This window comes from Oncorhynchus keta, chromosome 17 (genome assembly GCF_023373465.1).
Source record: "Oncorhynchus keta strain PuntledgeMale-10-30-2019 chromosome 17, Oket_V2, whole genome shotgun sequence".
Classification (NCBI taxonomy): Eukaryota; Metazoa; Chordata; class Actinopteri; order Salmoniformes; family Salmonidae; genus Oncorhynchus; species Oncorhynchus keta.
The window spans coordinates 57,504,878-57,531,377 of NC_068437.1; the positions used below are offsets into that span (position 1 = coordinate 57,504,878).

At 44.6% G+C, this 26,500-nt stretch overlaps 1 protein-coding gene and 1 long non-coding RNA gene across 2 annotated transcripts in view; one reads left to right on the forward strand and one right to left on the reverse strand.

The window, feature by feature from the left end:
- Window positions 1-26,500, forward strand: part of LOC118380836 (unconventional myosin-Va-like) — a 74,786-nt gene that overhangs the window by 16,680 nt on the left and 31,606 nt on the right. Inside the window, 14 exon segments of the mRNA XM_052467042.1 lie at window positions 12,968-13,093; window positions 13,412-13,495; window positions 14,130-14,252; window positions 14,635-14,670; window positions 14,672-14,709; window positions 14,711-14,731; window positions 19,454-19,540; window positions 20,407-20,515; window positions 21,337-21,548; window positions 23,131-23,287; window positions 23,684-23,923; window positions 24,369-24,617; window positions 24,897-24,990; window positions 25,182-25,324. Of these exon segments, the coding sequence (XP_052323002.1) occupies window positions 12,968-13,093; window positions 13,412-13,495; window positions 14,130-14,252; window positions 14,635-14,670; window positions 14,672-14,709; window positions 14,711-14,731; window positions 19,454-19,540; window positions 20,407-20,515; window positions 21,337-21,548; window positions 23,131-23,287; window positions 23,684-23,923; window positions 24,369-24,617; window positions 24,897-24,990; window positions 25,182-25,324 (1,719 nt within the window).
- LOC127908518 (uncharacterized) lies at window positions 21,806-22,513 on the reverse strand. The gene is made up of 3 exons (XR_008067538.1): window positions 22,388-22,513; window positions 22,192-22,289; window positions 21,806-22,159 (listed from the first exon to the last, which is right to left on the reverse strand). It is a non-coding gene; the product is annotated as an uncharacterized LOC127908518 (long non-coding RNA).

A 26,500-nucleotide genomic window follows, 5' to 3' on the forward strand; every position in this document is an offset into this window, starting at 1 on the left:
CATCACAGTACCCTGTAATGACATCACAGTACCCTGTAATGACATCACAGTACCCTGTAAAGACATCACAGTACCCTGTAAAGACATCACAGTACCCTGTAAAGACATCACAGTACCCTGTAATGACATCACAGTACCCTGTAATGACATCACAGTACCCTGTAAAGACATCACAGTACCCTGTAATGACATCACAGTACCCTGTAAAGACATCACAGTACCCTGTAAAGACATCACAGTACCCTGTAAAGACATCACAGTACCCTGTAAAGACATCACAGTACCCTGTAAAGACATCACAGTACCCTGTAAAGACATCACAGTACCCTGTAAAGACATCACAGTACCCTGTAAAGACATCACAGTACCCTGTAAAGACATCACAGTACCCTGTAATGACATCACAGTACCCTGTAATGACATCACAGTACCCTGTAATGACATCACAGTACCCTGTAATGACATCCCAGTACCCTGTAATGACATCCCAGTACCCTGTAATGACATCCCAGTACCCTGTAATGACATCCCAGTACCCTGTAATGACATCCCAGTACCCTGTAATGACATCACAGTACCCTGTAATGACATCACAGTACCCTGTAATGACATCACAGTACCCTGTAATGACATCACAGTACCCTGTAATGACATCACAGTACCCTGTAATGACATCACAGTACCCTATAATGACATCACAATACCCTGTAATGACATCACAGTACCCTGTAATGACATCACAGTACCCTGTAATGACATCCCAGTACCCTGTAATGACATCACAGTACCCTGTAATGACATCCCAGTACCCTGTAATGACATCACAGTACCCTATAAAGACATCACAGTACCCTGTAAAGACATCACAGTACCCTGTAATGACATCACAGTACCCTGTAATGACATCACAGTACCCTGTAATGACATCACAGTACCCTGTAATGACATCACAGTACCCTGTAATGACATCACAGTACCCTGTAATGACATCACAGTACCCTGTAATGACATCACAGTACCCTGTAATGACATCACAGTACCCTGTAATGACATCACAGTACCCTGTAATGACATCACAGTACCCTGTAATGACATCACAGTACCCTGTAATGACATCACAGTACCCTGTAATGACATCACAGTACCCTGTAATGACATCACAGTACCCTGTAATGACATCACAGTACCCTGTAAAGACATCACAGTACCCTGTAATGACATCACAGTACCCTGTAATGACATCACAGTACCCTGTAAAGACATCACAGTACCCTGTAAAGACATCACAGTACCCTGTAAAGACATCACAGTACCCTGTAAAGACATCACAGTACCCTGTAATGACATCACAGTACCCTGTAAAGACATCACAGTACCCTGTAATGACATCACAGTACCCTGTAATGACATCACAGTACCCTGTAAAGACATCACAGTACCCTGTAATGACATCACAGTACCCTGTAAAGACATCACAGTACCCTGTAAAGACATCACAGTACCCTGTAAAGACATCACAGTACCCTGTAATGACATCACAGTACCCTGTAATGACATCACAGTACCCTGTAATGACATCACAGTACCCTGTAATGACATCACAGTACCCTGTAATGACATCACAGTACCCTGTAATGACATCACAGTACCCTGTAATGACATCACAGTACCCTGTAAAGACATCACAGTACCCTGTAAAGACATCACAGTACCCTGTAATGACATCACAGTACCCTGTAATGACATCACAGTACCCTGTAAAGACATCACAGTACCCTGTAATGACATCACAGTACCCTGTAAAGACATCACAGTACCCTGTAAAGACATCACAGTACCCTGTAAAGACATCACAGTACCCTGTAAAGACATCACAGTACCCTGTAAAGACATCACAGTACCCTGTAAAGACATCACAGTACCCTGTAATGACATCACAGTACCCTGTAATGACATCACAGTACCCTGTAATGACATCACAGTACCCTGTAATGACATCACAGTACCCTGTAATGACATCACAGTACCCTGTAATGACATCACAGTACCCTGTAATGACATCACAGTACCCTGTAATGACATCACAGTACCCTGTAATGACATCACAGTACCCTGTAATGACATCACAGTACCCTGTAATGACATCACAGTACCCTGTAATGACATCACAGTACCCTGTAATGACATCACAGTACCCTGTAATGACATCACAGTACCCTGTAATGACATCACAGTACCCTGTAATGACATCACAGTACCCTGTAATGACATCACAGTACCCTGTAATGACATCACAGTACCCTGTAAAGACATCACAGTACCCTGTAAAGACATCACAGTACCCTGTAAAGACATCACAGTACCCTGTAATGACATCACAGTACCCTGTAAAGACATCACAGTACCCTGTAAAGACATCACAGTACCCTGTAATGACATCACAGTACCCTGTAATGACATCACAGTACCCTGTAAAGACATCACAGTACCCTGTAAAGACATCACAGTACCCTGTAAAGACATCACAGTACCCTGTAAAGACATCACAGTACCCTGTAAAGACATCACAGTACCCTGTAAAGACATCACAGTACCCTGTAATGACATCACAGTACCCTGTAATGACATCACAGTACCCTGTAATGACATCACAGTACCCTGTAATGACATCACAGTACCCTGTAAAGACATCACAGTACCCTGTAAAGACATCACAGTACCCTGTAATGACATCACAGTACCCTGTAATGACATCACAGTACCCTGTAAAGACATCACAGTACCCTGTAATGACATCACAGTACCCTGTAATGACATCACAGTACCCTGTAATGACATCACAGTACCCTGTAATGACATCACAGTACCCTGTAAAGACATCACAGTACCCTGTAATGACATCACAGTACCCTGTAAAGACATCACAGTACCCTGTAAAGACATCACAGTACCCTGTAAAGACATCACAGTACCCTGTAATGACATCACAGTACCCTGTAAAGACATCACAGTACCCTGTAAAGACATCACAGTACCCTGTAATGACATCACAGTACCCTGTAATGACATCACAGTACCCTGTAAAGACATCACAGTACCCTGTAATGACATCACAGTACCCTGTAAAGACATCACAGTACCCTGTAATGACATCACAGTACCCTGTAAAGACATCACAGTACCCTGTAAAGACATCACAGTACCCTGTAATGACATCACAGTACCCTGTAATGACATCACAGTACCCTGTAATGACATCACAGTACCCTGTAAAGACATCACAGTACCCTGTAAAGACATCACAGTACCCTGTAATGACATCACAGTACCCTGTAATGACATCCCAGTACCCTGTAATGACATCCCAGTACCCTGTAATGACATCCCAGTACCCTGTAATGACATCCCAGTACCCTGTAATGACATCACAGTACCCTGTAATGACATCACAGTACCCTGTAATGACATCACAGTACCCTGTAAAGACATCACAGTACCCTGTAATGACATCACAGTACCCTGTAATGACATCCCAGTACCCTCACAGTACCCTGTAATGACATCACAGTACCCTGTAATGACATCACAGTACCCTGTAATGACATCACAGTACCCTGTAATGACATCACAGTACCCTGTAAAGACATCACAGTACCCTGTAAAGACATCAGTACCCTGTAAAGACATCACCCTGTAATGACATCACAGTACCCTGTAATGACATCACAGTACCCTGTAATGACATCACAGTACCCTGTAATGACATCACAGTACCCTGTAATGACATCCCAGTACCCTGTAAAGACATCACAGTACCCTGTAATGACATCCCAGTACCCTGTAATGACATCCCAGTACCCTGTAATGACATCCCAGTACCCTGTAATGACAGTACCCTGTAATGACCCTGTAATGACATCCCAGTACCCTGTAATGACATCCCAGTACCCTGTAATGACATCACAGTACCCTGTAAAGACATCACAGTACCCTGTAATGACATCACAGTACCCTGTAATGACATCACAGTACCCTGTAATGACATCACAGTACCCTGTAATGACATCACAGTACCCTGTAATGACATCACAGTACCCTGTAAAGACATCACAGTACCCTGTAATGACATCACAGTACCCTGTAATGACATCACAGTACCCTGTAATGACATCACAGTACCCTGTAATGACATCACAGTACCCTGTAATGACATCACAGTACCCTGTAATGACATCACAGTACCCTGTAATGACATCACAGTACCCTGTAATGACATCACAGTACCCTGTAATGACATCACAGTACCCTGTAATGACATCACAGTACCCTGTAATGACATCACAGTACCCTGTAAAGACATCACAGTACCCTGTAATGACATCACAGTACCCTGTAATGACATCACAGTACCCTGTAATGACATCACAGTACCCTGTAATGACATCACAGTACCCTGTAATGACATCACAGTACCCTGTAAAGACATCACAGTACCCTGTAAAGACATCACAGTACCCTGTAATGACATCACATCACAGTACCCTGTAATGACATCACAGTACCCTGTAATGACATCACAGTACCCTGTAATGACATCACAGTACCCTGTAAAGACATCACAGTACCCTATAATGACATCACAGTACCCTGTAATGACATCACAGTACCCTGTAATGACATCACAGTACCCTGTAATGACATCACAGTACCCTGTAAAGACATCACAGTACCCTGTAATGACATCACAGTACCCTGTAATGACATCACAGTACCCTGTAATGACATCACAGTACCCTGTAATGACATCACAGTACCCTGTAATGACATCACAGTACCCTGTAATGACATCACAGTACCCTGTAAAGACATCACAGTACCCTGTAAAGACATCACAGTACCCTGTAATGACATCACAGTACCCTGTAATGACATCACAGTACCCTGTAAAGACATCACAGTACCCTGTAAAGACATCACAGTACCCTGTAATGACATCACAGTACCCTGTAAAGACATCACAGTACCCTGTAAAGACATCACAGTACCCTGTAATGACATCACAGTACCCTGTAATGACATCACAGTACCCTGTAATGACATCACAGTACCCTGTAATGACATCACAGTACCCTGTAATGACATCACAGTACCCTGTAAAGACATCACAGTACCCTGTAATGACATCACAGTACCCTGTAATGACATCACAGTACCCTGTAATGACATCCCAGTACCCTGTAATGACATCCCAGTACCCTGTAATGACATCACAGTACCCTGTAATGACATCACAGTACCCTGTAATGACATCACAGTACCCTGTAATGACATCACAGTACCCTGTAATGACATCACAGTACCCTGTAAAGACATCACAGTACCCCTGTAAAGACATCACAGTACCCTGTAATGACATCACAGTACCCTGTAATGACATCACAGTACCCTGTAATGACATCACAGTACCCTGTAATGACATCACAGTACCCTGTAATGACATCACAGTACCCTGTAATGACATCACAGTACCCTGTAATGACATCCCAGTACCCTGTAATGACATCCCAGTACCCTGTAATGACATCACAGTACCCTGTAATGACATCACAGTACCCTGTAATGACATCACAGTACCCTGTAAATGACATCACAGTACCCTGTAATGACATCACAGTACCCTGTAATGACATCACAGTACCCTGTAATGACATCACAGTACCCTGTAATGACATCACAGTACCCTGTAATGACATCACAGTACCCTGTAATGACATCACAGTACCCTGTAATGACATCACAGTACCCTGTAATGACATCACAGTACCCTGTAATGACATCACAGTACCCTGTAATGACATCACAGTACCCTGTAAAGACATCACAGTACCCTGTAAAGACATCACAGTACCCTGTAAAGACATCACAGTACCCTGTAATGACATCACAGTACCCTGTAATGACATCACAGTACCCTGTAAAGACATCACAGTACCCTGTAATGACATCACAGTACCCTGTAATGACATCACAGTACCCTGTAATGACATCACAGTACCCTGTAAAGACATCACAGTACCCTGTAAAGACATCACAGTACCCTGTAAAGACATCACAGTACCCTGTAATGACATCACAGTACCCTGTAATGACATCACAGTACCCTGTAATGACATCACAGTACCCTGTAATGACATCACAGTACCCTGTAATGACATCACAGTACCCTGTAATGACATCACAGTACCCTGTAATGACATCACAGTACCCTGTAATGACATCACAGTACCCTGTAATGACATCACAGTACCCTGTAATGATATAAAAAGTGAACACATGTTTTTAGATATTTTTGCACATTTATGGAACATGTAATTTCTCTAAGTATTCATACCCCTGAGTCAATATTTTGTAGAAGCAAAGTTGGCAGTGATTTTAGCTTTGAGTCATCTTGGGTATGTATACCATCTTTGCACATCTGGATTTGTGGATTTTCTCTTTGAAGTTAGATGGGGAGTGGCGGTGAAATGCAATCTTCAAGCCTTTCCACAGATTTAATGGGATTCAAGTCTGGGCCACTCAAGGACTTTCACATTGTTGTTCTGAAGTCATTCCAGCGTTGCTTTGTCTGTATGCTTGGTGTCATGGTTCTGTTGAAAGGTAAAATCTTCACCCCCAGTCTAACATCGTTTTGCACTCTGAAGCAGGTTCTCATCTAGGCTTTGCCTGTATTTTGGCTCCATTCATTGTCCCTCTATCTTTACCAGTCTCCTAGTCGCTGTCGCTGAAAAGCATGGGATGGTGTTAGCTGGGTGATGAGCTGTGCCTGGTTTTCTCCAGCTCTTTGCATTCTCAGGAGTGGCTTCCGTCTGGCCATTCTGCCATAAAGCCAAGATTGGGGAAGTGCTGTAGTGACTGTTGTCCTTCTGACAGGTCCTCCCATCTCAGCCAAGGAACTCTGTAGTTCTGTCAGAGTGGTCATTGGGTTCTTAGTCACCTCCCTGACCAAGGTGCTCCCAGACCAAGGTGCTCCCTGACCAAGGTGCTCCCTGACCAAGGTGCTCCCTGACCAAGGTGCTCCCTGACCAAGGTGCTCCCTGACCAAGGCGCTCCCTGACCAAGGCGCTCCCTGACCAAGGCGCTCCCTGACCAAGGCGCTCCCTGACCAAGGCGCTCCCTGACCAAGGCGCTCCCTGACCAAGGCGCTCCCTGACCAAGGCGCTCCCAGACCAAGGCGCTCCCAGACCAAGGCGCTCCCAGACCAAGGCGCTCCCTGACCAAGGCGCTCCCTGACCAAGGCGCTCCCTGACCAAGGCGCTCCCTGACCAAGGCGCTCCCAGACCAAGGCGCTCCTAGACCAAGGTCCTCCCTGACCAGTTGTTTAGTTTGGTCAGATGACCAGCTCCCAGACCAAGGTCCTCCCAGACCAGTTGTTTAGTTTGGTCAGATGACCAGCTCCCTGACCAAGGTGCTCCCTGACCAGTTGTTTAGTTTGGTCAGATGGCCAGCTCCCTGATCAAGGTGCTCCCAGACCAAGGTCCTCCCTGACCAGTTGTTTAGTTTGGTCAGATGACCAGCTCCCAGACCAAGGTCCTCCCAGACCAGTTGTTTAGTTTGGTCAGATGGCCAGCTCCCAGACCAAGGTCCTCCCAGACCAGTTGTTTAGTTTGGTCAGATGGCCAGCTCCCAGACCAAGGTCCTCCCTGACCAGTTGTTTAGTTTGGTCAGATGACCAGCTCCCAGACCAAGGTGCTCCCTGACCAGTTGTTTAGTTTGGTCAGATGACCAGCTCCCAGACCAAGGTCCTCCCTGACCAGTTGTTTAGTTTGGTCAGATGGCCAGCTCCCAGACCAAGGTCCTCCCTGACCAGTTGTTTAGTTTGGTCAGATGACCAGCTCCCAGACCAGTTGTTTAGTTTGGTCAGATGATCAGCTCCCAGACCAGTTGTTTAGTTTGGTCAGATGACCAGCTCCCAGACCAAGGTGCTCCCTGACCAGTTGTTTAGTTTGGTCAGATGACCAGCTCCCAGACCAAGGTCCTCCCTGACCAGTTGTTTAGTTTGGTCAGATGTCCAGCTCCCAGACCAAGGTCCTCCCTGACCAGTTGTTTAGTTTGGTCAGATGACCAGCTCCCAGACCAGTTGTTTAGTTTGGTCAGATGATCAGCTCCCAGACCAGTTGTTTAGTTTGGTCAGATGATCAGCTCCCAGACCAGTTGTTTAGTTTGGTCAGATGACCAGCTCCCAGACCAGTTGTTTAGTTTGGTCAGATGATCAGCTCCCAGACCAGTTGTTTAGTTTGGTCAGATGATCAGCTCCCAGACCAGTTGTTTAGTTTGGTCAGATGACCAGCTCCCAGACCAGTTGTTTAGTTTGGTCAGATGACCAGCTCCCAGACCAGTTGTTTAGTTTGGTCAGATGGCCAGCTCCCAGACCAGTTGTTTAGTTTGGTCAGATGGCCAGCTCCCAGACCAAGGTGCTCCCAGACCAGTTGTTTAGTTTGGTCAGATGACCAGCTCCCAGACCAGTTGTTTAGTTTGGTCAAATGATCAGCTCCCAGACCAGTTGTTTAGTTTGGTCAGATGACCAGCTCCCAGACCAAGGTCCTCCCAGACCAGTTGTTTAGTTTGGTCAGATGGCCAGCTCCCAGACCAAGGTCCTCCCTGACCAGTTGTTTAGTTTGGTCAGATGACCAGCTCCCAGACCAAGGTGATCCCTGACCAGTTGTTTAGTTTGGTCAGATGACCAGCTCCCAGACCAAGGTCCTCCCTGACCAGTTGTTTAGTTTGGTCAGATGGCCAGCTCCCAGACCAAGGTCCTCCCTGACCAGTTGTTTAGTTTGGTCAGATGACCAGCTCCCAGACCAGTTGTTTAGTTTGGTCAGATGATCAGCTCCCAGACCAGTTGTTTAGTTTGGTCAGATGACCAGCTCCCAGACCAAGGTGCTCCCTGACCAGTTGTTTAGTTTGGTCAGATGACCAGCTCCCAGACCAAGGTCCTCCCTGACCAGTTGTTTAGTTTGGTCAGATGTCCAGCTCCCAGACCAAGGTCCTCCCTGACCAGTTGTTTAGTTTGGTCAGATGACCAGCTCCCAGACCAGTTGTTTAGTTTGGTCAGATGATCAGCTCCCAGACCAGTTGTTTAGTTTGGTCAGATGATCAGCTCCCAGACCAGTTGTTTAGTTTGGTCAGATGACCAGCTCCCCAGACCAGTTGTTTAGTTTGGTCAGATGATCAGCTCCCAGACCAGTTGTTTAGTTTGGTCAGATGATCAGCTCCCAGACCAGTTGTTTAGTTTGGTCAGATGACCAGCTCCCAGACCAAGGTGCTCCCAGACCAGTTGTTTAGTTTGGTCAGATGACCAGCTCCCAGACCAGTTGTTTAGTTTGGTCAAATGATCAGCTCCCAGACCAGTTGTTTAGTTTGGTCAGATGACCAGCTCCCAGACCAAGGTCCTCCCAGACCAGTTGTTTAGTTTGGTCAGATGGCCAGCTCCCAGACCAAGGTCCTCCCTGACCAGTTGTTTAGTTTGGTCAGATGACCAGCTCCCAGACCAAGGTGATCCCTGACCAGTTGTTTAGTTTGGTCAGATGACCAGCTCCCAGACCAAGGTCCTCCCTGACCAGTTGTTTAGTTTGGTCAGATGGCCAGCTCCCAGACCAAGGTCCTCCTGACCAGTTGTTTAGTTTGGTCAGATGACCAGCTCCCAGACCAGTTGTTTAGTTTGGTCAGATGATCAGCTCCCAGACCAGTTGTTTAGTTTGGTCAGATGACCAGCTCCCAGACCAAGGTGCTCCCTGACCAGTTGTTTAGTTTGGTCAGATGACCAGCTCCCAGACCAAGGTCCTCCTGACCAGTTGTTTAGTTTGGTCAGATGTCCAGCTCCCAGACCAAGGTCCTCCCTGACCAGTTGTTTAGTTTGGTCAGATGACCAGCTCCCAGACCAGTTGTTTAGTTTGGTCAGATGATCAGCTCCCAGACCAGTTGTTTAGTTTGGTCAGATGATCAGCTCCCAGACCAGTTGTTTAGTTTGGTCAGATGACCAGCTCCCAGACCAGTTGTTTAGTTTGGTCAGATGATCAGCTCCCAGACCAGTTGTTTAGTTTGGTCAGATGATCAGCTCCCAGACCAGTTGTTTAGTTTGGTCAGATGACCAGCTCCCAGACCAGTTGTTTAGTTTGGTCAGATGACCAGATCCCAGACCAGTTGTTTAGTTTGGTCAGATGGCCAGCTCCCAGACCAGTTGTTTAGTTTGGTCAGATGGCCAGCTCCCAGACCAGTTGTTTAGTTTGGTCAGATGACCAGCTCCCAGACCAGTTGTTTAGTTTGGTCAGATGACCAGCTCCCAGACCAAGGTGCTCCCAGACCAGTTGTTTAGTTTGGTCAGATGACCAGCTCCCAGACCAGTTGTTTAGTTTGGTCAGATGACCAGCTCCCAGCTCCCAGACCAGTTGTTTAGTTTGGTCAGATGACCAGCTCCCAGACCAGTTGTTTAGTTTGGTCAGATGACCAGCTCCCAGACCAGTTGTTTAGTTTGGTCAGATGACCAGCTCCCAGACCAGTTGTTTAGTTTGGTCAGATGGCCAGCTCCCAGACCAGTTGTTTAGTTTGGTCAGATGGCCAGCTCCCAGACCAGTTGTTTAGTTTGGTCAGATGACCAGCTCCCAGACCAGTTGTTTAGTTTGGTCAGATGACCAGCTCCCAGACCAAGGTGCTCCCAGACCAGTTGTTTAGTTTGGTCAGATGACCAGCTCCCAGACCAGTTGTTTAGTTTGGTCAGATGATCAGCTCCCAGACCAGTTGTTTAGTTTGGTCAGATGATCAGCTCCCAGACCAGTTGTTTAGTTTGGTCAGATGACCAGCTCCCAGACCAGTTGTTTAGTTTGGTCAGATGACCAGATCCCAGACCAGTTGTTTAGTTTGGTCAGATGACCAGCTCCCAGACCAGTTGTTTAGTTTGGTCAGATGACCAGCTCCCAGACCAGTTGTTTAGTTTGGTCAGATGACCAGCTCCCAGACCAAGGTGCTCCCAGACCAGTTGTTTAGTTTGGTCAGATGACCAGCTCCCAGACCAGTTGTTTAGTTTGGTCAGATGACCAGCTCCCAGACCAAGGTGCTCCCAGACCAGTTGTTTAGTTTGGTCAGATGACCAGCTCCCAGACCAGTTGTTTAGTTTGGTCAGATGACCAGCTCCCAGACCAGTTGTTTAGTTTGGTCAGATGACCAGCTCCCAGACCAGTTGTTTAGTTTGGTCAGATGGCCAGCTCCCAGACCAGTTGTTTAGTTTGGTCAGATGGCCAGCTCCCAGACCAGTTGTTTAGTTTGGTCAGATGACCAGCTCCCAGACCAGTTGTTTAGTTTGGTCAGATGACCAGCTCCCAGACCAAGGTGCTCCCAGACCAGTTGTTTAGTTTGGTCAGATGACCAGCTCCCAGACCAGTTGTTTAGTTTGGTCAGATGATCAGCTCCCAGACCAGTTGTTTAGTTTGGTCAGATGATCAGCTCCCAGACCAGTTGTTTAGTTTGGTCAGATGACCAGCTCCCAGACCAGTTGTTTAGTTTGGTCAGATGATCAGCTCCCAGACCAGTTGTTTAGTTTGGTCAGATGATCAGCTCCCAGACCAGTTGTTTAGTTTGGTCAGATGACCAGCTCCCAGACCAGTTGTTTAGTTTGGTCAGATGACCAGCTCCCAGACCAGTTGTTTAGTTTGGTCAGATGACCAGCTCCCAGACCAGTTGTTTAGTTTGGTCAGATGACCAGCTCCCAGACCAAGGTGCTCCCAGACCAGTTGTTTAGTTTGGTCAGATGACCAGCTCTAAGGCAGAGTCTCCATATGTTCCATTTCCATATGATGCAGACCACTGTATTTACCCTTCCCCAGATATATAAACTCATCACATCTCAGAGATCTACAGACAGTTCTTCATCGTCTAGTTTCTGTTCTGACATGATCTGTATTCTGTCATGTTTCATGTTCTGTGTGGAACCCCAGGAAGAGTATCTGCTACTTTCCTAACAGCTAATGGTGATCCAATAATGATAATCCAACCAAATAAAATACAAGAACAAAAAACACAGTGGAACCTTAAATAGAACCTTAAATAGACATGTGGTTTCTTTCTAAATCATTTAACATTTACATTTTCATTTAAATCTTATGACTTCTTAAATCATGTCTAATCATGGAATTGTCCACAGGTGGACTCTAATCAAGTTGTAGTGACATCTCAAGGATGATCAATGGAAATTGGATGCAACTGAGCTCAATTTGGAGTCTCATAGCAAAGGGGGTATGAATACTTATGTAAATTATATTTCTGTATTTCATTTTCAATCAATTTGCAAAACAATCTTTAAAAAAAAACAAACATGTTTTCACTTTGTCGTTATGGGGTATTGTGATGTCATTACAGGTTATTGTGATGTCATTACAGGGTATTGTGTGTAGATGGGTGAGGGGTGGGGGAGTATTTAATCCATGTTGTGTATGTATTGTGATGTCATTACAGTGTACTGTGATGTCATTACAGTGTACTGTGATGTCATTACAGTGTACTGTGATGTCATTACAGGGTACTGTGATGTCATTACAGGGTATTGTGATGTCATTACAGGGTACTGTGATGTCATTACAGGGTATTGTGTGTAGATGGGTGAGGGGTGGGGGAGTATTTAATCCATGTTGTGTATGTATTGTGATGTCATTACAGGGTACTGTGATGTCATTACAGGGTATTGTGATGTCATTACAGGGTACTGTGATATCATTACAGGGTATTGTGTGTAGATGGGTGAGGGGTGGGGGAGTATTTAATCCATGTTGAATTCAGGCTGTAATGCAACAACCTGTGGAATAAGTCCAGGGGTATGAATATTTTCTGAAGGCTTTGTACATACACACATATTTAGGATGTGAGTCAGGCTGATGTGTTCACTAACTTCTCCCCTTCCTTCCTCTCCTCCCTCCCTCAGATGCCCAAAGGCTCTGATGACACATGGGCTCAGAAACTTTACAACACCTTCCTGAAGAAAAGTGATCTTTTTGACAAACCTCGTATGTCCAACAAAGCCTTTATCATCCTCCACTTTGCAGACAAGGTACACAAGCATCATTGTAAATTCTAAAAACAAACAAAAACTGGTCATGTCAGACCTTCTATTTATGTATACGTTGACGTAGGCCATTGCCTGCTGTCTGACTGTAGGATGTGGGTTGTTGAGTGTAGCTGCTGACTGACTGACTGAAATAGCTGTCCTCGTTTGAGCAGTACTAACCAAACCACTCACTCCTGTTCTAGACTGAGGGTCAGGTTGAATATCTCATGTTATCTTCATCTTCTTATCACGAATTGACATGGGTGTATGTTTTTCTCTACCCGCTGTTCCCTCTGTTTAACACGACCCTTTTGTCCCTAGGTGGAGTACCAGTGTGAGGGATTCCTGGAGAAGAATAAGGACACTGTCAATGAAGAGCAGATTATTGTGCTCAAACTAAGCAAGGTTTGTTTGTTTATTTATTTGTTTATTTGTTGGTTTGTTTATTTATTTGTTTATGGGTTTGTTTATTTATTTATTTGTTTATTTGTTTATTTGTTTGTTTGTTTGTTTATTGGTTTGTTTATTTATTTGTTTGTTTGTTTGTTTATTTGTTTGTTTATTTGTTTATTTATTTGTTTGTTTATTTGTTTTTTTTGTTTTTTCATATCAGGTCAAACACTCAACCTTTCTCCCGTCTTCCAGTCTGTAAATACATTCTGTATACTAGTCTTATGTAGAGGACCATCGTAGTGCCCTCGGGTTAACTAGTGTGATGTTTGAACTTGGAGAACACACCCAGCACAGAGCTGTAGGAACAAGTCTATGTTTAGATCTTGACAGACCGTTTTATGTCATGGAGAAACGGCCCCCTGGTGGTGAATACAGGTACCTCGTTCTTCTTCGTTTTATTAGTGCATTTTTCATATGGTGACAACCACTGGAGAAAGAAAAACGTCACAGTTAGCAGACAAAGAACCAAAAGATTACAGTCGAGATGATACAAGAAATGGTCACAAACAACCGTCTAAAAAACAACAACAACAATAACAACAGTTTCCTGTTTCCTGTTTGAGACGTGTTTGACTCTTGCCTCCAGTTTGAGCTGCTGTTGGAGCTGTTCAGCGACGAGGAGAAGCCTGCAGGCTCCCTGACCAGTCGCAGTAAGATGACACGGCCTGTTCAGGCTCAGAGAGACCACAAGAAGACCGTTGGAACGCAGGTGAGAGGGACCTAGCTGAACAAGGCTAAAACATAAAGCAGTCTTCCGATGGTGTGGTTTTTAAGATTCAGATTTCTTTGGAAGTTATAAAACACGCGTTGCCATGTTAAAACCTTCTCAATGTAAATCTGATTTTTTTTAGACTAATACTTTGCTACATTTAGATGAGCCACAGAGCCTGGTTCCTCTCTAGGTTTCTTCCTAGGTTCTGGCCTTTCTAGGGAGTTTTTCCTAGCCACCGTGCTTCTACACCTGCATTGCTTGCTCTTTGGGGGTTTTAGGCTGAGTTTCTGTACAGCACTTTGAGATATGAGCTAATGTACGAAGGGCTATATAAATACATTTGATTTGATTTGACCCTTTGTCTCGCCCCTCTCCTCAGTTTCGTAACTCTCTACATCTGCTGATGGAGACTCTGAAACGGAACTACTCCTCACTATGTACGCTGCATCAAGCCATGACCTCAAATCCCCATTCATGTGAGTCTGCCACCACACTCCTTTACCTTTAGGTTATGTTCATTCGGCACCAAACGGAGAAGAACAGGATGAAATAGAAAGGGACTATCTGGAGTTGTCCAATCAGAAATGTTCATTTTGTTTTGTTTTCAAAAACGTTTTAAAAAATTTACAAAAAAGGGATGTTCCTAATAAATATGACAGTTATTATCGTTTTGTGGCACCCTGGGAAAGAGGGTAAAAATCTGTCACCAATACGTTGATTCACAACGTTGTTTCAACATATTGTGACATGGAAAATACTTTGGATTTGAAAAAAGTAATCAACGTTTTGAGGATGAAATTTCAACCACGTGATTATGTCATGGTAACCAATTTTCAACAGACAAAAACCTTGTATAAAACATGTTGAATTTGTACCTTTGAAACAATTTCTACCATCTTCAACATTATATCCACTATCAGAACAAAAACAATAGGCTGGGCAGCATCTCCAACTGGAGAGTTGATCTATCTACAACACCTCCTACTGGAGAGATGATCTCTCTACAGCACCTCCTACTGGAGAGATGATCTCTCTACAGCACCTCCTACTGGAGAGATGATCTACAGCACCTCCTACTGGAGAGATGATCTATCTACAGCACCTCCTACTGGAGAGATGATCTATCTACAGCACCTCCTACTGGAGAGATGATCTATCTACAGCACCTCCTACTGGAGAGATGATCTATCTACAGCACCTCCTACTGGAGAGATGATCTATCTACAGCACCTCCTACTGGAGAGATGATCTATCTACAGCACCTCCTACTGGAGAGATGATCTATCTACAGCACCTCCTACTGGAGAGATGATGTATCTACAGCACCTCCTACTGGAGAGATGGATCTATCTACAGCACCTCCTACTGGAGATGATCTATCTGCATCTATCTACAGCACCTCCTACTGGAGAGATGATCTCTCTACAGCACCTCCTACTGGAGAGATGATCTATCTACAGCACCTCCTACTGGAGAGATGATCTATCTACAGCACCTCCTACTGGAGAGTTGATCTGGAGAGTTGATCTATCTACAGCACCTCCTACTGGAGAGATGATCTATCTACAACACCTCCTACTGGAGAGATGATCTATCTACAGCACCTCCTACTGGAGAGATGATCTATCTATCTACTGGAGAGATGATCTATCCTCCTACTGGAGAGATGATCTATCTACAGCACCTCCTACTGGAGAGATGATCTATCTACAGCACCTCCTACTGGAGAGATGATCTCTCTACAGCACCTCCTACTGGAGAGATGATCTCTCTACAGCACCTCCTACTGGAGAGATGATCTATGTACAGCACCTCCTACTGGAGAGATGATCTCTCTACAGCACCTCCTACTGGAGAGATGATCTCTCTACAGCACCTCCTACTGGAGAGATGATCTATCTACAGCACCTCCTACTGGAGAGATGATCTATCTACAGCACCTCCTACTGGAGAGATGATGTATCTACAGCACCTCCTACTGGAGAGATGGATCTATCTACAGCACCTCCTACTGGAGAGATGGATCTATCTACAGCACCTCCTACTGGAGAGATGATGTATCTACAGCACCTCCTACTGGAGAGATGATCTATCTACAGCACCTCCTACTGGAGAGTTGATCTATCTACAGCACCTCCTACTGGAGAGTTGATCTATCTACAGCACCTCCTACTGGAGAGATGATCTATCTACAGCTATCCCCTTGGTCAACCATCCAGGGTTTTAACCAAGCCCAGCACTGCTCTGTTATTTGTCACTGACTACTACCAATGTGAGAATGATTGTGAGATATTTTAAGAACTAACTACATTCATTGTTGCTATTGGAAGTCATTCCAAAGGGTAGGTTTTTAACAGAGCAAATGAAATGTCATCGTACTTTATCGCTCATATATCACCAATTAGACTCTTTTATAAACCATTCACAAAGTCATCAACAGCCATTGTTTTAATTCAACCCAGTGGTTCAACTAAACATATACGTACATATACATTAGGCCTAGGGTTTCAAACTTCTGTTGATTTCTAATTCAATCTTCAAATGAATGATTCATGTGCTGGATTAACGTCTCCATTTTTAACCAAAAATTAAAGGATAGGACAAAATCAAACCAAAGTTGATTTTCAATTCATTCTATTCTTTGAACGTTTTAACTTTTTTTGGGGGGGGGGGGAGTTGAGATGGAGATGTGAATCCAACATATGGATAATTAATTTGTAGACAAACTGGAATTAAAACTGGGATTAAAGCCAGTCTGGAATTAAAACTGGGATTAAAGCCAGTCTGGAATTAAAACTGGGATTAAAGCCAGTCTGGAATTAAAACTGGAATTAAAGCCAGTCTGGAATTAAAACTGGAATTAAAGCCAGTCTGGAATTAAAACTGGAATTAAAGCCAGTCTGGAATTAAAACTGGAATTAAAGCCAGTCTGGAATTAAAACTGGAATTAAAGCCAGTCTGGAATTAAAACTGGAATTAAAGCCAGTCTGGAATTAAAACTGGAATTAAAGCCAGTCTGGAATTAAAACTGGAATTAAAGCCAGTCTGGAATTAAAACTGGAATTAAAGCCAGTCTGGAATTAAAACTGGGATTAAAGCCAGTCTGGAATTAAAACTGGGATTAAAGCCAGTCTGGAATTAAAACTGGGATTAAAGCCAGTCTGGAATTAAAACTGGAATTAAAGCCAGTCTGGAATTAAAACTGGAATTAAAGCCAGTCTGGAATTAAAACTGGAATTAAAGCCAGTCTGGAATTAAAACTGGAATTAAAGCCAGTCTGGAATTAAAACTGGAATTAAAGCCAGTCTGGAATTAAAACTGGGATTAAAGCCAGTCTGGAATTAAAACTGGAATTAAAGCCAGTCTGGAATTAAAACTGGGATTAAAGCCAGTCTGGAATTAAAACTGGAATTAAAGCCAGTCTGGAATTAAAACTGGGATTAAAGCCAGTCTGGAATTAAAACTGGAATTAAAGCCAGTCTGGAATTAAAACTGGAATTAAAGTCAGATACACAAAAGATACATAGCCTTTAAATGTTGATATTTGGTTGCGTTGTCAACCAAACACAACTCAATATCACTTTTCTAGCCTGTAATTGAACCCCCAATGCTGATGCTCCAGATACTCAACTAGTTTAAAGAAGGCCAGTTTTATTGCTTCTTTAATAAGAACAACAGTTTTCAGCTATGCTAACATAATTGCAAAAGGGTTTTCTAATGATCAATTAGCCTTTTTAAAATGATAAACATGGATAAACACAATGTGCCATTGGAACACAGGCCTGATGGTTGCTGATAATGGGCCTCTGTACGCCTATGTAGGTATTCCATTTTTTAAAAATCAGCCGTTTCCAGCTACAATAGTCATTTACAACATTAACAACTGCATTTCTGATCAATTTGATGTTATTTTAATGGACAAAAAAAATAGCTTTTCTTTCAAAAACCAGAACATTTCCAAGTGACTCCAAACCTTTGAACGGTAGTGTACATACCAGTCAACAGCTTGAACACACCTACTCAGTCCAGGGGTTTTCTTGATTTGTACTATTTTCTACATTGTAGAATAATAGTGAAGACATCAAAACTATCAAATAACACATGGAATCATGGTTTAATAAGTGCTCAGCATATGTGGGAACTCTTTCAAGATGGTTGGAAAAGGATTCCAGGTGACTACCTCATGTAGCTGGTTGAGAGAATGCCAAGAGTGTGCAGAGCTGTCATCGAGGCAAGGGGTGGCTGCTTTGAAGAATCTCAAATCTAAAATATATTTAGATATTTTTTTAACACTTTTATTGGTTACTACATGATTCCATATGTGTTATTCCACCAATCAGTTATTTATGGTAGAGCGGCCAGATGAAGCCACTCCTCAGTAAAAGGCACATGACAGCCCGCTTGGAGTTTGCCAAAAGGCACCTAAAGACTTTCAGACCATGAGAAACAAGATTCTCTGGTCTGATGAAACCAAGATTGAACTCTTTGGCCTGAATGCCAAGCATCACGTCTGGAGGAAACCTGGCACCATCCCTAAGGTGAAGCATGGTGGTGGCAACATCACGCTGTGGGGAGGCTTTTCAGCGGCAGGGACTGGGAGACTAGTCAGGATCGAGGGAAAGATGAACCGAGCAAAGTACAGAGAGATCGTTGATGAAAACCTGCTCCAGAGTGCTCAGGACCTCAGACTGTGTGAAGGTTCACCTTTCAACAGGACAACAACCCTAAGCACACAGCCAAGACAACACAAGTCTCTGAATGTCCTTGAGTGGCCCAGCCAGAGCCCGGACTTGAACCCAATCGAACATCTCTGGAGACCTGAAAATATCTTTGCAGCGACGCTCCCCATCCAACCTGACAGAGCTTGAGAGGATATGCAGAGAAGAATGGGAAAAACTCCCCAAGTACAGGTGTGCAAAGCTTGTAGCATCATACCCAAGAAGACTCCAGGCTGTAATCGCTGACAAAAGATGCTTCAACAAAGTACTGAGTAAAGGGTCTGAATACTTATATTAATTATTTCAAAATAGTTTTAATACATTTGCTTCGTCATTATGGGGTATGGTGTGTAGATTAATTAGGGGGAACTTAAAAAAACAAAAAAACAAGTTTAGAATAAAGCTGTAACGCAACAAAATGTGGAAAAGGGGGTCTGAATACTTTCTGAATGCACTGTATGTATGTTGTCTTTGTAATAGGATGGACCCCATGAGGGCAGTACAGCAGTTACGGGCTTGTGGAGTCCTGGAAACCATCCGCATCTCAGCAGCAGGCTTCCCATCCAGGTACACCAACACCACCAACACCAACTACACCACCACCAACTACACCACCACCAACTACACCACCACCAACAACACCAACGACAACACCAACACCACCAACAACAACACCTGCACCAACAACACCAGCACCACCAACACCACCACCAACAACACCACCAACAGCAACACCACCAACACCACAACAACAGCACCACCAGCACCAACACCACACCAACAACACCAGCACCACCAACACCACCACAACAACCAGCACCACCAACACACCAACACCACCAACCACAACACCAACACCACCACCACCAACAACACCACCACCAACACCAGCCACCACACCACCACCACCACCAACAGCAGCAACCATCACAACACCAACCCAGCACCACCAACAACACCACCAGCCAGCTCAACACCAGGAACTCACCACCACCAACATATACACACCAGCATTCAACACCACCATACACACCACACACACCACCACCACCAACAACACCAGCACCACCACAACACCAACACCCACCACCACCACACCACCAACAACACCACCACCAACAACACCACCAACAGCAACACCAACAACACCACCAACAGCACCAACACCAACAACAACACCACCAGCACCACCAACACAGCACACCCTGCCTTTGGCGCTGATTTAGCCAGCTCTAATAGGAACTCTCACATAACATATACACAAGCATTCAACTTTCTCTATACACACACACACACACACACACACACACACACACACACACACACACACACACACACACACACACACACGTCACAAAGTGTTACCACAGCATGTTCCCGTAGCAACAGAATCAGGAGCATATGTTCCTCACCTCCCCTGTACCTGTGGACAGGTGGACCTACCAGGAGTTCTTTAACCGGTACCGGGTTCTGATGAAACTGAAGGACATTCTCTCAGACAGGAAGCAGACCTGCAGGAACGTCCTGGAGAAATGGGTTCAGGTAGGAAGTGTCAGGGGTTAGAGGTCAGGCCTTAGGGCTCAGGAATTGACCTGACTTGGAGAGATGGGGCACAGTAGGGACAGCGTGTACAAAATACATACATGGATATATCTTACCATGACTATTCCACACACAAACTGTCTACTTCAATTACTTCCATCCAGTTAGTACCCAGACTGGATACAAAGGTAGCACAGATACCAAACAAACAATGGTTAAATCAAATCAAATGTATTTATAAAGCCCTTCTTACATCAGCTGATATCTCTAAGTGCTGTACAGAAACCCAGCCTAAAACCCTAAAAACAGCAAGCAATGCAGGTGTAGAAGCACAGTGGCTAGGAAAAACTCCCTAGAAAGGCCACAACCTAGGAAGAAACCTAGAGAGGAACCAGGCTATGAGGGGTGGCCAGTCCTCTTCTGGCTGTGCCGGGTGGAGATTATAACAGAACATGACCAAGATGTTCAAATGTTCATAGATGACCAACAGGAGATTACAACATAACATGACCAAGATGTTCAAATGTTCATAGATGGAGATTATATTATAACATGACCAACAGGAGATTGACCAAGATGTTCAAATGTTCATAGATGACCAACAGGAGATTAGAACAGAACATGACCAAGATGTTCAAATGTTCATAGATGACCAACAGGAGATTAGAACAGAACATGACCAAGATGTTCAAATGTTCATAGATGACCAACAGGAGATTAGAACAGAACATGACCAAGATGTTCAAATGTTCATAGATGACCAACAGGGTCAAATAATAATAAGTGTACTAAAATGCTCAACAACCCTCTTAATCTCCAAGGACCAGGACAAATACCAGTTTGGAAAGAGCAAAATCTTCTTCAGGGCAGGTCAGGTGGCCTATCTAGAGAAGCTGCGTTCTGATAAACTGAAGAAGGCGTGCGTTCGTATCCAGAAGACGATCAGATGTTGGCTGACCAGGAAGAGGTATCTCCGTATGAGACGAGCTGCCATCACCATACAGAAAAACATACGAGGTTACCAGGCGCGCTGGTGAGTGGAGAGACTACAACCTCACAGGGTTTCATTATATACCTATACTATTCATTTATATACCTTCCAGACAGGGAAAGACAGGGAATGTAATCGACGCACAGTATCGAATCATAATTTTTCTGTCATTTGTCCCCATATTGCTTTTCTCACTGTGTGTAGGTTTCCACTAGTTCCCACAACCACATAGTCAAAATGGACTATATTGGAAAAATTCATTTAGGCAGTTTAGGCATAAGGTTAGCAGTGTGGTTAGGGTTACGTTTAAAATCACATTTTAAGAAGATTGATTGTAGAAGTAGGCATGGAGTGTGGCTGTGGTACCTAGTGACGACCCGATTGTAGAAGTAGGCATGGAGTATGACTGTGGTACCTAGTGACGACCCGATTGTAGAAGTAGGCATGGGGTGTGGCTGTGGTACCTAGTGACGACCCGATTGTAGAAGTAGGCATGGGGTATGACTGTGGTACCTAGTGACGACCCGATTGTAGAAGTAGGCATGGCTGTGGTATCTAGTGACGACCCGATTGTAGAAGTAGGCATGGGGTGTGGCTGTGGTATCTAGTGACGACCCGATTGTAGAAGTAGGCATGGAGTGTGGCTGTGGTACCTAGAAGTAGGCATGGGGTGTGGCTGTGGTACCTAGTGACGACCCGATTGTAGAAGTAGGCATGGGGTGTGGCTGTGGTACCTAGTGACGACCCGATTGTAGAAGTAGGCATGGGGTGTGGCTGTGGTACCTAGTGACGACCCGATTGTAGAAGTAGGCATGGGGTGTGGTTGTGGTACCTAGTGCCGACCCGATTGTAGAAGTAGGCATGGGGTGTGGCTGTGGTACCTAGTGACGACCCGATTGTAGAAGTAGGCATGGGGTGTGGCTGTGGTACCTAGTGACGACCCGATTGTAGAAGTAGGCATGGAGTGTGGTTGTGGTACCTAGTGCCGACCCGATTGTAGAAGTAGGCATGGGGTGTGGCTGTGGTACCTAGTGACGACCCGATTGTAGAAGTAGGCATGGAGTGTGGTTGTGGTACCTAGTGCCGACCCGATTGTAGAAGTAGGCATGGAGTGTGGTTGTGGTACCTAGTGACGACCCTGTATGTGTGTCATGAACATTCTAATCTGTAGACCTGAAAAGTCCTGGAATTAGTCGTTTCTAAAGAGTGGAAACCCTGATCATTAACAGAGTCAGACATCTGGCCTTTAGGTATATTATCTCTGACTCTCTCACTCCTCCTCACCTCTCTCTCCTCTCTGTCTCTCTCTCACCTCTCTCTGTCTCTCTCTCACCTCTCTCTATCTCTCACCTCTCTCTGTCTCTCTCTCTCTTTCTCTCACCTCTCTCTCTCTCTCTCCACCTCTCTCTCTCTCTCTCTCTCTCACTCTCTCTCTATTCTCTCTCTCTGTCTCTCTCTGTCTCTCTCTCTCTTTCTCTCTCTCTCTCTCTCTCTCTCTCTCTCTCTCTCTCTCTCTCTGTCTCTCTGTCTCTCTGTCTCTCTGTCTCTCTCTCTCTCTCTGTGTCTCTCTGTCTCTCTGTCTCTCTGTCTCTCTGTCTCTCTCCTCTTCTCTCTCCTCTCTCAGTCTGGTAGCGTTCCTGAGGAGGACCAGAGCAGCGGTTATCATCCAGAAGAACCAGCGTATGTTAGTGGCCAGGAGACGCTACCAGCAGCAGAGGTCTGCATCCATCACCATGCAGCGTCTGCTACGGGCCTACCAGGCCAGACAGACCTACCGCAAGGTATCCAACACACAACCGACCTGCTCCAAACTTCAAAACACAGTTCTCTACACACAGTCGATCATTCAGCGGTCGTGTTCATTCAGCGGTCGTGTTCATTCAGGGGTCGTGTTCATTCAGGGGTCGTGTTCATTCAGGGGTCGTGTTCATTCAGGGGTCGTGTTTATTCAGGGGTCGTGTTCATTCAGGGCACAACATATCAAAACGAAAAGCAGGGGAAAATGTTTTTAATTGGTTCAGACAGTACCTCCCTGTTTCAGACAGTTTTCTTGTGTTTAGAACCCACTGAAACACGACTCCGGTCTACAACAGTGATTTTGTATTTATGAAGCCCTTTTCCAGGTGCTTTACATAGTAAGAAGGAAACTCACCTCAACCATTCTCTGCTTCCCCCAGTTGCTGTACGAACACAAGGTTCTCACCATCCAGAGGTGGGTGAGAGGCTGGCTGGCCAGGCGGAGGTGCAGACGCTCCCTGAGGGCCGTGGTTTATCTCCAGAGCTGTGTGAGACGCATGGCTGCCAGGAGGGAACTGAGGAAGCTCAGGGTGGAGGCTCGCTCTGTAGAACACTTCAAGAAGCTCAACGTCGGCATGGAGAACAAGATCATGCAATTGCAGAGGAAAGTGGACGAACAGGTGAGAAACGGCACTTTCTGTATGGACGTAGTCACTTCCTGTATGGACGTAGTCACTTCCTGTATGGACGTAGTCACTTCCTGTGTGGACGTAGTCACTTCCTGTGTGGACGTAGTCACTTCCTGTATGGACGTAGTCACTTCCTGTATGGACGTAGTCACTTCCTGTATGGACGTAGTCACTTCCTGCATTGAAATCCACCAATGTGGAAAGCTACAAATAGTAGTACTACTACAACTAAATAAACAAGTGAGACCAGGCAGTCTGGTTTCATGTTTATTTTGAGGAATGAATATTTTGGAAATCTTACTCTTTCGAGACACGCACCACTGTCTCCTTAGAAATATCTGTTTACTTCAGTGTTGACCCCAGTTGAAAACAGGACATTGTTTCATGAGGTAATGCTGGTTGTTTGTCACATGTAAACCCCCCCTCCCTTCTGCAGCACAAGGAGAACAGAGAGCTCAGTGAGAGGTTGCGTACTGTGGAGCGGTCCCGGGCAGCGGAGGGCGAGAGACTGGGTCGAGAGGTGGAGCGACTGCGCGTGGCAGAGGAGGAGAGCAGAGTTAAAGCAGACGGGGTACCCTCCCTCCTGGAACAGCTGTCATTCCTCCGTCAGGAATTGGAGACTACCAGGGAGGAGAAAGAGGCCATAGGGGAGGAGGCTAGGACGTACAGGGTGGACACAGAGAAGGTAACGCAACTGCTGCATTCACCTACTAACTTAGACGGAGAAGGTAAAAGCTAATACGGTCGTTTCTCAATGTCATTGACACATTATACTAAGAATGGAACTTCCAAGCCTGATGTCACCATGGAAACAAGTGTCCACTAATGTGTTTCTCTCTTCCGGCCACTAGGTGGTGTCAGAGTTGAATGAATGGAACTTCCAAGCCTGATGTCACCAGCACGGTGCTGTACTGAGCCATGGAAACAAGTGTCCACTAATGTGTTTCTCTCTTCCGGCCACTAGGTGGTGTCAGAGTTGAATGAGAACAACCGCTTGTTGATAACGGAGAAAGGCGATATGAATCAGCTGATCCAGGAACAGAGACAACAGATCGCAGGTACAGTACAAGGGTCATGTTCATGATGGCACACAGTAAAAAAATTATATATATAAAAAAAAAATGTTTTGCAATGGAAAACATAAACAAACTTTTTTTAATTGGACAAGTCCATTTTACTTCTGAATTTTTTTCCGTCTGTTGTCTTCCATTTGTTGCCTAATGAACACTTCCCTGTTCCCTTTGTCCAGAGAGCAAGGCCCAGGCTAAAGTCGGTACGCAGCTGGAGAGTGATATCCGTGAGGAGCGTGACCACTACCAGAGTCTGCTGAGTGAATACACGCATCTAAAAGAGAGACACGCTGACCTGAAAGAGGAGATGACTATCAGTGTGGTAAGATGAGTTATGACCTGAAAGAAGAGATGACTATCAGTGAGATGAGTTATGACCTGAAAGAGGAGATGACTATCAGTGTGGTAAGATGAGTTATGACCTGAAAGAAGAGATGACTATCAGTGTGGTAAGATGAGTTATGACCTGAAAGAAGAGATGACTATCAGTGTGGTAAGATGAGTTATGACCTGAAAGAAGAGATGACTATCAGTGTGGTAAGATGAGTTATGACCTGAAAGAAGAGATGACTATCAGTGTGGTAAGATGAGTTATGACCTGAAAGAAGAGATGACTATCAGTGTGGTAAGATGAGTTATGACCTGAAAGAAGAGATGACTATCAGTGTGGTAAGATGAGTTATGACCTGAAAGAAGAGATGACTATCAGTGTGGTAAGATGAGTTATGACCTGAAAGAAGAGATGACTATCAGTGTGGTAAGATGAGTTATGACCTGAAAGAGGAGATGACTATCAGTGTGGTAAGATGAGTTATGACCTGAAAGAAGAGATGACTATCAGTGTGGTAAGATGAGTTATGACCTGAAAGAAGAGATGACTATCAGTGTGGTAAGATGAGTTATGACCTGAAAGAAGAGATGACTATCAGTGTGGTAAGATGAGTTATGACCTGAAAGAAGAGATGACTATCAGTGTGGTAAGATGAGTTATGACCTGAAAGAAGAGATGACTATCAGTGTGGTAAGATGAGTTATGACCTGAAAGAGGAGATGACTATCAGTGTGGTAAGATGAGTTATGACCTGAAAGAAGAGATGACTATCAGTGTGGTAAGATGAGTTATGACCTGAAAGAAGAGATGACTATCAGTGTGGTAAGATGAGTTATGACCTGAAAGAAGAGATGACTATCAGTGTGGTAAGATGAGTTATGACCTGAAAGAGGAGATGACTATCAGTGTGGTAAGATGAGTTATGACCTGAAAGAAGAGATGACTATCAGTGTGGTAAGATGAGTTATGACCTGAAAGAAGAGATGACTATCAGTGTGGTAAGATGAGTTATGACCTGAAAGAAGAGATGACTATCAGTGTGGTAAGATGAGTTATGACCTGAAAGAAGAGATGACTATCAGTGTGGTAAGATGAGTTATGACCTGAAAGAAGAGATGACTATCAGTGTGGTAAGATGAGTTATGACCTGAAAGAAGAGATGACTAT